The sequence below is a fragment of the Aotus nancymaae genome, unplaced genomic scaffold (assembly GCF_030222135.1).
Source record: "Aotus nancymaae isolate 86718 unplaced genomic scaffold, 86718_ANA_hifiasm-v0.15.2.pri h1tg000124l, whole genome shotgun sequence".
Taxonomy (NCBI): Eukaryota; Metazoa; Chordata; class Mammalia; order Primates; family Aotidae; genus Aotus; species Aotus nancymaae.
Genome location: NW_026988539.1, coordinates 1,680,605 through 1,693,314, shown reverse-complemented (window position 1 = coordinate 1,693,314; position 12,710 = coordinate 1,680,605). Strand labels below are relative to the sequence as shown.

At 61.6% G+C, this 12,710-nt stretch overlaps 1 protein-coding gene across 1 annotated transcript in view; it reads left to right on the top strand.

Annotated features, from left to right (window-relative positions):
* ARID3A (AT-rich interaction domain 3A) overlaps nucleotides 1-12,710 on the top strand; it is a 43,873-nt gene that overhangs the window by 18,862 nt on the left and 12,301 nt on the right. Inside the window, exon 3 of the mRNA XM_064371183.1 lies at nucleotides 9,002-9,074. Coding sequence (XP_064227253.1) covers nucleotides 9,002-9,074 — 73 coding nt within the window. The remainder of the gene's footprint in view (nucleotides 1-9,001; nucleotides 9,075-12,710) is intronic.

Sequence of the window (12,710 nt, the reverse complement as noted above, 5' to 3'; positions counted from 1 at the left end):
TAAGACCCTGTCTCAGAAAAAGGGGAAAAAAACTGAAGTAGAAGAAGGAACCAGACCTCAGAGTTCCTGCCTAGTCTGGGTGGTCCCGCCGCTGGATGAATTCTCTTTTCCCCTCGGACCCTTCGGCAGCCTGGGAACGCCCCACTGGGCACGTGGGTGGCTCGGGCCACTGCCGGGGGGCGGCTGCTGACTCAGATCTACTGCTGCGTGTTCTGAGCGTCTGCAGACCTATATCTGGCCTTAAAGGAAAACAAACTTTTTCAGTTTCCCAGAAGCCATGTTGGGCGATGCAAGACGTGCCTTTCTCAGGCTGGGCGTGGTAGCTCCTGCCCAGAATCCCAGCACCTCAGAAGGCAGAGGTGGGAGGATTGCCTGAGGTCAGGAGTTTGAGACCAACCTGACCAACATGGTGAAAGCCCGTCTCTATGGAAAATACAAAAAAAATTAGGCCGGGCGCGGCGGCTCACGCCTGTAATCCCAGCACTTTGGGAGGCCGAGGCGGGTGGATCACGAGGTCAAGAGATCGAGACCATGCTGGTCAATATGGTGAAACCCCATCTCTACTAAGAATACAAAAGTTAGCTGGGCATGGTGGCGTGCGCCTGTAGTCCGAAGTACTTGGGAGGCTGAGGCAGGAGAATTGCTTGAATCCAAGAGGCAGAGGTTGCGGTGAGCCGAGATCACGCCACTCCACTCCAGCCTGGGTTACAAGAGCAAAACTCCAGTCTAAAAAAAAAAAAAAAATTAGCCGGGCGTAGTGGCACGCACCAGTAATCCCACTTAGGAGATTGAGGCAGGAGAATTGCTTGAACCCGGGAGGCAGAGGTTGCAGTGAGCTGAGATCACACCACCGTACTCCAGCCTGAGTGACAGAGTGAGACTCCATCTCAAAATAAAAATAAAGAAAGTGTCTCAGGCCGGGCGCGGTGGTTCATGCCCAGAATTCCAGTACTCTGGGAGGCCGAGGAGGGAGGACTGCTTGATCCCAGGAGTTTGTGCCCAGCCTGGGCAACATAGCAAGACCCCATATCTAAAAAAAAAAATTAAAACCAGGCATGGTGGTGTGTGCCTGGAGTCCCAACTTCTCCAGAGGCTGAGGGGGGAGGATCACTTGAGTCTGAGAGGTGGAGGCTGCAGTGAGCTGTGATTGCACCAGTGCCCTTCAGCCTGGACCACAGAGTGAGACCCTGTTTAAAAATAAAAAAAGAATTTCTCTTCTGACATCTCTCTGCCAGTCTCAGGCCCACCTTCCTGGAGGCTCAGGGCTCAGCGGCCGCGATCTCAAGACGCTTTGGTTTCTCGGATTTCCCTGAATTTTGTGGGCAAAGGGAGCGTCTGAAGGGCTGCAGCCAGGTCAGGTACCTCCCAGCTCCTGCACCCCCTCCGTGGCCTCATCCCCCAGGTGGGGCCCCTTGGACTTTGGAGCCTCCTGGGAGACGGGAGGGGGCCTGGGGGGCAAAGGTTCTCCCAGGGGGCCCTGCAGACGGGCGGTTTCTTTACAGCCTGGGCCTCTGGGCCCAAGGACACCGCCCGGGGCCCCCCGCAGCTGCTGGGACCTGGCAGGAGTGCCCAGGTGGGGCCTTCCTGGGGACTGAGGGGGAAACCACAGCCCAGGCGACGTGACCTTGGGCGCTGCCCTGTCCAGCCCTGCCAGGGGAGGGGCTGCCTGTGCTGTCCCCCGCCCCCCCTCCTCTCCTGGCCAACCCTTCCCTCTGGATTTCCTGCAAACCTGGGGGTCTTTTCCTGACCTTGCCTCCCACCTCCCAGAGCCAAGCCAGTGGGCTGGGGAGGGGAGTCCCGAGACAGAGCTGAGCGCCCTGGTTCCAGGGGGGTCTGGGCGGCCGGGGAGCCCCCTCCCCCCTCCCAGGTGGCCCCGGGAGTTATCCTGGCCCCCAGCAAAGTCCACTGACCCCCTGAGCAGTTGTTTCTGTGGGAGGTGGGGTGGAGAAAATAATCAACCTTTCGCCACAAACAAGAATTTCCTGTTTCCCTCCGAGGGCTTGGGGGCGGGGGTTAGCTCTCTCTGTCCTCCCCTCCCCCACTGGCGCCACCACCCGAGCCCCGCTGCCCTCCCCGCTCACAGGTGCCCCTCCAGAGGGCCCCCCCACCGTCCTCATCAGCAGGTGCCTCCCCACACCCCCCGCAGAACCTGGGGAGGGTCTGGGACCAGGGGCCACGGCGTGGTGCCTTCACCCCAGAGCCACGGAGTGTGTCCTCCAGCTCGGTTGTGCAGAGTTCTGGGAAGAAAACTGAAGAGAAATGGGGGGTCACAGGCTGAGAGGGGCTGTGGAGCAGGGGGCGGGGGAATGGGGGTCACAGGCTGAGAGGGGCTGTGGAGCAGGGGGCGGGGGAATGGGGGGTCACAGGCTGAGAGGGGCTGTGGAGCAGGGGGCGGGGGAATGGGGGGTCACAGGCTGAGGGGGGCTGTGGAGCAGGGGGTGGGGGAATGGGGGGTCACAGGCTGAGAGGGGCTGTGGAGCAGGGGGCAGGGGAATGGGGGGGTCACAGGCTGAGAGGGGCTGTGGAGCAGGGGGCGGGGGAATGGGGGGTCACAGGCTGAGAGGGGCTGTGGAGCAGGGGGCGGGGGAATGGGGGTGTCACTGGCTGAGAGGGGCTGTGGAGCAGGGGGCGGGGGAATGGGGGGTCACAGGCTGAGAGGGGCTGTGGAGCAGGGGGCGGGGGAATGGGGGATCACAGGCTGAGAGGGGCTGTGGAGCAGGGGGTGGGGGAATGGGGGGTCACAGGCTGAGAGGGGCTGTGGAGCAGGGGCGGGGCGGGGGGGGCAGCCGTCAGAAGCCGACATTGGGGGTTGGGGCAGGAAGGCAGGAGCCCTGCTGGGAACCTGGGAGCTGCAATCCAGGCAGAAGGAACAGGGCGCCGGGAGGAGGCCTGGGTGGGGGCACACACATTTTACTCAAACAGCCGCCAAGGCTGGGGGTCATCCTGGCGTTTTGGGAGGCCGAGGCAGGAGGTTCACTTGAGGCCAGGAGTTTGAGACCAGCCTGGGCGATAGAGCAAGACCTTGTCTCTATAAAAATACAAAAATTAGCCGGGCGTGGTGGTGCCTCTCTGTGGTCCCAGTGGCTCAGGAGGCCAAGGTGGGAGGTGGAGGCTGCAGTGAGCCGGGGTCTCACCACTGCACAAACCCTAACCCTAACCTTGCTTCTGAATAGAGCCCCCAAAGGCTCACGTGTCGGGATCGGAGGGAGCAGGAGAGGGCTGGGGGGCCTGGGAGTCTGTGGCCAGGGGAGGCTCACGCTCAGATGGCTGTGAAAAGCCCCCCAGCTGCTGAGCGGGGAAGGGTCTGGCAGGAGGGGTGAGGTTGGGGGACCTGGGGGCGGCTTGGCTCCACACGCTCTGTTCCTCGGTTTCCCCTTCTCTGAAGCAGGTGCTGCTGAGAAGGGGAGGGTCAGCCCAGCCTTGGTTATTAGGAGTCCACACCCTCCATTCCCCGCAGCAGGAAGTGGACAGAGGGGACAGGGACCCCCGGGGAAAGACCCCCAGGCCTGCCGTGCGGCCCCGTAGCCCTGCGGTGCCCCATTTCACGGGATCGAACTTGGAAAGGAAGTTCATTTAACTTGCATTTATCAGGCAACTGCTGTGTGCCTGATTTGGGGCACCGGGAACGACATAAGGATTCCCCACGTTCCGGGACAGACGAGACAAGTTGGTGAATCCACACAGCTGGGGCCGTGCGGGGACCGGGGGCTTTGAGGTCCGGGAGCCGGAAGGCCCGTGAGGCCGCTGGCTGGTAAAGCTGGGTGGCAGCTGAGTGTCCGAGGAGGTGGGGGCGGCCACCGTGTCATCCGTCCGGGGAGGGCGGCGGGCAGGGCTCCTCTCCAGGGAGGGAATGACCACCCTGGACCCAGCTGGACCCAGTCGAAGGGAAGGGGCCGAGGAGGCCTGTTCCAGACGACGGGAACAGCCAGGGCGAAGGCGGCGGGCAGGGCTGACGGGAGGGGCGGTGGGGTCTCAGCGGAGGGTTGTCTCCAGAGCCTCCTTCGGATGAGAGCCGGGCCCAGGGAAAGCAGGCAGTGGGGAGGAGAGGGGAAGGGAGGGGAGGGGAGGGGAGGGGAGGGGAGGGCGCCTTATCTTGGCCCTCAGCCCCAGGGAGGGGGTTTCCGGAGGTTTTGCCCGATTTTAGGGCTTGTGCGGGTGTCTGGTGGGCGGCTGATTTCAGAGCTTTCTGGTCCATGTTTGGGAGGGGCAGGGTTTCAGCCACAGGACCCAGGTGGGAACCAAGGCCTGGCTTTGCCATGGGGTGTGCTGTGGCCCAGCAATTTGACTGGGATCTGGCCCACACGGGGGGGCCTGGACACCGCCATGGGCAGCCTGGACACCGCCCACTGCTTTCCCATCCCTGGGGCCTAGGCCAGCTGGCCAGGGCAGGGCACCCCCACCACCACAGGGGAGCGGAACCAGGGGCCGGAGACCCATAAAGCCGAGGTGGCCTTTACCGCCAGCTTTGTTGTTGACTGGCCACGGCAACAGCCATTAGAGCCGCCTCCCCCACCAGCAGCTGGGGCCCCCCCACACGTCCTCCCTTTACGGCCACGCATCGGTGCCCCGGCCCCACGGGGGTCTGACCGTCCCTCTCCACTGGCCTCATTCACCCACCATTCGGCTTGGGGGTTAATGGCTCCTGCCCTCCAACCCTTCCCGGCCCCACACGGGGCAGCTATTTGCTGACCTGAGCCTCGGTTTCCCCACCCAGAATATGAGGGTTGCGGGGGTGCTAGGTGCTTGGGGTAAAGCTGCTGCGTCTTCTCACACGCTCTTCTTGAGAGGTGGGGAAACAGGCGGGAAGTGCAGCGAGGTTTTTGTAGGGACTGTGCTGGGAAAGGGGGGGTCCTGGCAGGGTAGACCCCCCCAACACTGCGTCAGAATCTTCCCCTGGCCCAGCCGGAGGTGTGCTGGCCTCTGCGTTCGCATCTTAGGGGGCTGCCGTGGCGCAGGACCTCAAACAGTGGACTCGAGACAGCCGAGACCTGTCCTCCCTCTGTCCTGGAGCCCAGAGTCCAAAATCTCGGCATCTGCCCGGCTTTGCTCCCTCCAGGGGCCGCGGGAGGAACCTTCCGCCTCTCCCGGCTTCTGGGGGCTCCGGGCCTCTGTCTCCGTGTCTTTTTCTTCTGAGGACCTACCCTTGGATGTAGGATTCACCGTGACTGTTTCTCGTTTTGATCACATCTGCAAACACCCTTTTTCCTGACCAGGTCCCGTTCTGCGGTTTTGGGTGGGGGGTGTTCGCCCCAGAACAGCTCCAGTGGTGAAATCTCTCCACTCCAGTACCTGCTGTCTCAGGCACTTCTTCTAGGGGTGAGCTCATTCTGTCCCCCTGTCTGCCCTGCCTGGCCCGAAATTACAGCTGAGAAAATCGAGGTTCACGTAACAAGCATTTATTAGGCGACTGCTGTGTGCTCAGACCCCTAAATCCATGACTCGGGTGACGGACGAGAAGGGAGGGGCGGGGGCAGGGGTCGAAGGAGGAGGCCTGGCGTGTGGCCCTGTGTGCGTGCCTGTGCTCATGGGACCCGCCGGCCCGGCCAGCCGGGTCTACCTGCGGGCCCCACACCCCTCGGGCAGCTAAAGGGGAAACTGGGCCTCCCCGGCCACCATAAATCAGCGCAGGAATGCGGGCTGGCCAGTCTGGCGCTGGCCGGGGTGGGGCGGAGACAAAGGCCAGGCAGCTGGACCTCTGGCAGCCCGACCACCCAGGGCAGAGGTCAGGACTCCTGGCTGGCCCCCCAGCCCCTTCCTGGAAGCCCTCATTTGGCCTCCAATACACAGATGGGGAAACTGAGGCCCGGGGAGGGGCAGGATGGCTGCGGGGTGGCCGGGCCCTCAGCCGGCCTCCCCAGCACCCAGGATTTCCCGGCAGCAGGGGCTGGGCGTGGGCCTCGTTCCTGGGCCCTAATGACGGATCGGCCCAGCTGAGGCCTAATTGGTGGTTTCAAGGCCCCCCACTGCCCAGCCAGCCACATTCCCCCGAGCTTAATTTGCAGCCTGGTATTTGTCCCCGCTCCTCCTCAGCAAATTGGCCCTGGCCTGAACTCCGCTTTCTAATTATCCCTGCCGGCTTTCCCCCACCCTGCCTGCCCCTGCCTGCCCGCCAGAACCTGGTGGGGCGGGAGCTGGGGGGCCTCCTGGCCCCTGTACCCCCGATGGAGTCCCTTTCCCCTCTGGAAGACATTCGGGGCCTGATGATCTTCCCCGGCCACCACCCTGGCAGGCAGAGGCTGTCAGTGGCTCAGTTAGTAGCTGGAGGCCGAGACCCCAGGGTCCAGGCGAGGGGAAAGCCAGCAGGGGACCAGGATGGGAACCAGGACGGGGCTCTGGGCCGAGTTCCCGACCGCCCCAGGCTCTGGCCCCACACTCACCACTGTGCCTCAGTTTCCTCAGCCGCAAAACAGAGCCAGTTCTTGGAGCAAATGCGCTCCCGTCAGACCCTCAGGACAGCCCCGGAGGCGTGCTGATTATTAGCAGTGATTTGCCGTGTGAGTCAGGCAGGATAAATTCTGTGCCCCCAAGAAGATAAGGTGAAGCCACAGCCGGTGGCTCCCGCCTGTGACCCCAGCACTTTGAGAGGGCGACATGGGAGGATCGAGGGAGCCCAGGAGTTTGAGACCAGCCTGGACAACGTAGCAAGACCCCATCTCTACAAAAGAAAATGTAAAAACTCAGCCGGGTGTGACAGCGGGTGCCTGTGGTCCCAGCTGCTTGGGCAGCTGAGGCAGGAGGAGCCCTTGAGCCCAGGAGGTTGAGGCTGCAGTGAGTTATGATTGCACCACTGCACTCCAGCCTGGTTGACAGAATGAGACCCTGTCTCTAAAAAGGCCGGGCACGGTGGCTCACGCCTGTAATCCCAGCACTTTGGGAGGCTGAGGTGGGCAGATGACAAGGTCAGGAGATCAAGACCATCCTGACCAACGTGGTGAAGCTCCGTCTCTACTAAAAATATAAAATTTAGCCAGGCGTGGTGGTGGGTTCCTGTAATCCCAGCTACTCAGGAAGCTGAGGCAGGAGAATCGCTTGAACCCTGGAGTTGGAGGTTGCAGTGAGCTGAGATCGCGCCCCTGCACTCCAGCCTGGGTGACAGAGTGAGACTGTGTCTCGGAAAAAAAAAAAAAATTAGCTGGGCATGCTGGCAGGCACCTGTAATCCTAGCTACTTGGGAGGCTGAGGCAGGAGAAGCCCTTGAACCCGGGAGGTGGAGGTTGCAGTGAGTCGAGATCTCACCCCTGCACTCCAGCCTGGGTGACAGAGTGAGACTCCGTCTCAAAAAAAAAAAAAAAAAGAAGAAGGAAGGAAAGGAAAGAAGAGTTAGGTTCGAGTGCTGGATTCCCCGTACCTGTGCTGGGGACCTCATTTGGAAACAGGCTTCTTACGGACGTACAGTCGCGTGTTGACGCTTTGGTCAACCTCAGACCGCACAGAGGACGGCGGCCCCACAACACGAGAATTCCGTGTTTCTTCTTCTTTCCTGTGTTCAGAGGTAGTCGATGCACAGGCGCGTCCCCGTTGCCCACAGGGTCCAGCCACAGATCTATAGCCCAGGAGCGCCGCGCTGCGCCAGGAGCCGGGGTGTGTGGGAGGCTTCACCGGTGAGGGGTGTGTGAGTCACTGTGATGTTCACACTGACGAAATCGCCGGCAGACACAACAGGACGTGTCCTCCGTGAGGACAGGCCGAGGCTGGAGCGACGCGGCCACGAGCCCAGGAACCTGGACCCCCCGGAAGCCGTGAGAGGCAGGAGGGCTCCTCCCCTGGAGACTCGAGAGGGAACGCAGCCCTGCAGACACCTCCGTTTCGTTTTGTTTTTAGAGACAGGGTCTGGTTCTGTCACCCATGCTGGAGTGCAGTGGCGCGGTCTCGGCTCACTGCAGCCTCCACTGCCCGGGCTCAAGCAATCCTCCCACCTCAGCCTCCCGAGTAGCCGGGACTATAGGCATGAGCCTCCCGACCTGGGTAACTTTTTGTATTTTTGTAGAGATGGGGTCTCACTCTGTTGCCCAGGCTGGTGTTGAATTCCTGGGTTCAAGCGATTCCCCCGCCTCCCAGAGCGCTGGGATTACAGGCATGAGCCACCACCCTGCAGAGATGCTGACTTTGGATTTCCGGGCTCCAGGACTACGGAAGAACAGATTTCTTTTTTTTTTTTGAGACGGAGTCTCGCTCTTGTTACCCAGGCTGGAGTGCAATGGCGCGATCTCAGCTCACCGCAACCTCCGCCTCCTGGGTTCAGGCAATTCTCCCGCCTCAGCCTCCTGAGTAGCTGGGATTACAGGCACGCGCCACCATGCCCAGCTAATTTTTTGTATTTTCAGTAGAGACGGGGTTTCACCGTGTTGACCAGGATGGTCTCGATCTCTTGATCTCGTGATCCACCCGCCTCAGCCTCCCAAAGTGCTGGGATTACAGGCGTGAGCTGCCGCGCCCGGCTGGAAGAACAGATTTCTTTAAGCTGTAGGGAGCTAAGGATCGATTTGGCGTGAGGTGTCCCTAAAACCAGCAAGCTGGTGTCTTGAGAAGGGGAGGTACGGGGAGAGGTTCTCGTGGAGACAGGCAGAGACTGGAGCGCTGCGGCCGCCAGCCGGGGACCACCTTGATCTGGGGTTTCCGGGCCCCGCCTGTCATCCCAGGCTGCCCGTTTCTGATGCCTCCTCTGGGAAGCTCGTTCACCCGCATGTCTGTCTCTTGGCCTTGTGTTCTTCACCCGCCCAGCTCGGTTTAGGCTCTGGCAGCGACTCGATTGAGCAGTTTAGAGGTGGCGACCCCTGCTGCTGTCCTGGCCCGGCCTCCAGTGCAGCGGGGACGTGCTTCCCACCAGTGCAGCGGGGACGTGCTTCCCACCAGTGCAGCGGGGACGTGCTTCCCACCAGTGCAGCGGGGACGTGCTTCCCACCAGTGCAGCGGGGACGTGCTTCCCACCAGTGCAGCGGGGACGTGCTTCCCACGCCTGAGCTCTGGCGCCAACTAACCGGTCCCCTCTCTGCCCTCACAGCTCTACGAACTCGACGGGGACCCCAAGAGGAAGGAATTCCTGGATGACTTGTTCAGCTTCATGCAGAAGCGAGGTGAGCCCCCTGCCCCCAGCCCCCTGGAGGGAAGGCACAGAAACAGGGCAGGAGGAGGGCCCCTGCTGGCTGCAGGTGTGTCAGGGGGAGTAGCGAGCTCCCCATGGCTGGAGGCATCCAGGGCTCCTGAATCGGGAGGAACTTCAGGGGTGTCTTGGTGGGAAACGCACCCTGCCTTGGGGGGTCGATGCAGGAGGCACGGCTGTGAGTCTAAGGGGTAGGTCCCTCGGTGGAGGGGGGGTCTCAGGGCCCCAACACGGAACAAACAGTCCAGGCCATCTCTTTGGCATCCAGGCTGCAGTGAAGTGGGGGGTCTCCACTACTGGGTACTGGGGGAGTGGAGCCCCCTCTGTGCTTGGGGCATGGAGTCAGATCCAGGTGGCCACCTGGGTGCAGGAGCAGCAGGACGGAAGCTCCTCCCCGACCCCCCTCCATGACGTGGCTTAGAGTCTGATGGCTACCGATTCGACCTTTGGGTCCTGGCCCCTCCCCTCCTCCCACCAGGGCCTCAGTTTCCCCATCTGTAAAAACGGGCCACAAATGACTGGGCGCGGTGGCTCATGCCTACAATCCCAGCACTTTGGGAGGCCGAGACGGAAGGATCGCTAGGTCAGGAGTTCGAGACCATCGTGGCTAACACGGTGAAACCCCGTCTCCACTAAAAGTACAAAAAATTAGCTGGGCGTGGTGGCGTGCGCCTGTAGTCCCAGCTACTCAGGAGGCTGAGGTAGGAGAATTGCTTGAACCCAGGAGGCGGAGGTTGATACAAACAGATCCTGCCCAAAACTCAGTGCCAGCAGGTACCTGAGACGTGCTGAGTGCAGGGCGGCTGTTTACTGAGCACACTTATTGGGCACCGACGGTATACCAGCCCTGGGCCACTTCCGTCCCACTGCCTGTCCTGGTGTCTCCTGGCCTGGGAGTGTCTTATGGCCGAGGCCTTGAGAACAGCCTGGGGACCAGGCATGTGGAGGAGGGACCCACCGAAGGCAGGTCTGGGCTGGTGTCCAGGTGGGGAAACTGAGGCTGGGGCACAAGACAGGCTCAAAGATGACATAGGGTGGCCGGGGTGTTCCCAGCGGCCGTTCCCAGGCCTCGCCCCGGCTTGGAGCGACCGTGGGGCAGAGAGAGTGCGGCCAGGGCTACCCTCTCACCTCCGTGTCCTGGACGGCCAGACGGAGTCCTGGGAGCATCTGCAGCCGGGTAGGGGCCGCTCCGACCCCCTGGATACTTCTCTAGAACAGGGAGTAGCTCCCATCCCCACTGTTCAGACGCAGGAGGAGGCCTCCTGGCTCACAGAGGCAGGAAGGGGTGGGGCGGAGGGCTCTGTCCCTGCACTTGGGGCTGTGGCGGGGACCGTTGCAGGGGCCGCTGTGTCCCAGCCTCCACCCACCCCTCCCTTGGCTTCTATAAACACAGGCCCCAGACCCGCCACTGCCAGCCGCCCGGAAGGGAAGGAGGAGGAGGAGGAGGAGGGCTGTGGGCCCCCCGGCCCACACCGCCCACACCGCCCGGCAGCCTCCGAGTTAACCCCTCCCGTGCTGGGAACAGAGGAATCCAGACCTGGGACCTGGGCGGGGGGCCACTGCTGTGTTATCCTCCAAGCGCAGCTTTCACCGGGGCCCCCTGCCCCTTACGAGGCCAGACAGATCTGCCCCCACCCTTTATCTTCCCGTTCACACCTGCCCGGTCCTGGCCACTCTGCTGTGGGGCTCTGAGCTCCTGGGTCCACAGCCAACCTGTTTTGCTGTTACCTGTGCCTGGTGCAGTGCCTGGTGTCCTGGCGGTACTTAGAAAGCCATGAGGACCGGGCTCAGGGGTTCACGCCTGTAATCCCAGCACTTTGGGAGGCCGCGGTGGCGGGGGTCACTTGAGGCCAGGAGTTCGAGACAAGCCTGGACAACATGGTGAAACCCTGTCTCTACTAAAAATACAAAAATTAACCAGGAGTGTTGGCACATGCCTGTAATCCCAGCTATTCAGGAGGTCAACGCGGGAGAATTGCTTGAACCTGGGGGGCAGAGGTTGCAGTGAGCTGAGATCGCACCACTGCACTCCAGCCTGGCTGACAGAGCAAGACTCCGTCTTTAAAGAAAAAGAAAGGAAAGGAAAGAAAGAAAGACAGCACAGTGAGGCTGGGCGAGGTGGCTCGTGCTTGTAATTCTAGCACTTTGGGAGGCCAAAGAAGAAGGCTTGCTTGAGCCCAGGAGGCGGAGGCTGCAGTGAGTTGTGACTGCACATCAGCCTGGGTGACAGAGTGAGCCCAGCCTCAAACAAACAGCAGGCATGGTAGGCTGCCCACGAGTGTGGGTGAGATGGGGGTCCCTGGCACATGGGGCCATGAGGGACTGTGTCCAGTTTTACCGCCCTCTCCAAGCCGGGCATTCCTCCAGGGCAGAGCCAGTCAGCTCCTATGCGTCCTTCAAAACCCAGGCTCAAAGCTCCCTCTTCCTTGCCTTCTTCCCAGAGCTTCCCGCTGTAATGGGGCCCTGGGAGCTAAGAATCTGTCAGGTGAAGCTACCCACCACCCTAGACCCCACAGTTCCCTCTCCTTCCCTCCAGAGGGAAAGCCTTTTTTTTTTTTTTTTTTTTTTTGCTGTGTCACAAAGTAAAAACCTCCAACTAAATTTCTCAGAATTCTCTGGGGGCTGGGAGTGAGGGGAGGGAGGGGTCCTGACTGCACCCCCTCACCTCAGCAGCAGCAGCTGGACCACCTGACCTGCTGTTCCCCGACAACCCCCCCACCCTTCCTTATCTGGGCCCCACGCCGGGCCCTGGTGATGCTCCCAGCTCCTTCTGTAAACATCCTCCTCCTGCCCACCCGCTGCAGAGCCAGGGCGCGGCCCTGGGAACCCTCTGCTGCTGAGTCTTTTTTTTTTTTTTTGAGACACAGTTTTGCTCTTGTTGCCCAGGCTGGAGTGCAATGGCGGGGTCTCGGCTCACTGCAACCTCCGCCTCCCAGATTCAAGCGATTCTCCTGCTTCAGCCTCCCGAGTAGCTGGGACTACAGGCACACGCCACCACGCCCCGCTAATTTTTGTGTTTTTAGTAGAGTTTCTCCATGTTGGCCAGGCTGGTCTTGAACTCCTGACTTCAGGTGATCCGCCCACCTCGGCCTCCCAAAGAGCTGGGATTACAGGTGTGAGCCACCGCGCCCGGCCTGATGCCATTCCTTTTACTTCGCAAACTCTGAGGCCTAAACTGGTGTCCCGAGTTGGGCGGGGCGGAGGCTCCGGGCAGGCTTCTCGGCTGCTGGTACAGCTGAAACCCGGCTCCTCTCTCTCAGGCTGTAACATGGGTTTCGGGTGGGGTCGGATTTGAGGCCCTTCTTCCCGAAACCTGGGGTCTCCTCCATTCACTGAGGTGTTTGCAACCTGGGAAGGGCCTGGAAGTGGCCAAGGGTGGCGGGAGGTGGTTCTGGAAGGTCAGGCATTGGGGGGCCTCGGGGACAGGGTCCCGGCGTGGCAGACATCGTCCGGGCACAGGGCCGGCCGCTCACTCAGGGCTGCCCCCGCTCTCCCCCCACTCATGTCATGGACCTCGGTGTCCATGTCCCCATCCCTACTGGGGCAACGGGCGTCCCCTCCCACCCCGTGGTGAGCAGGCAGCAGCTGTGGCCCGGGCCAGCCGCCCTCG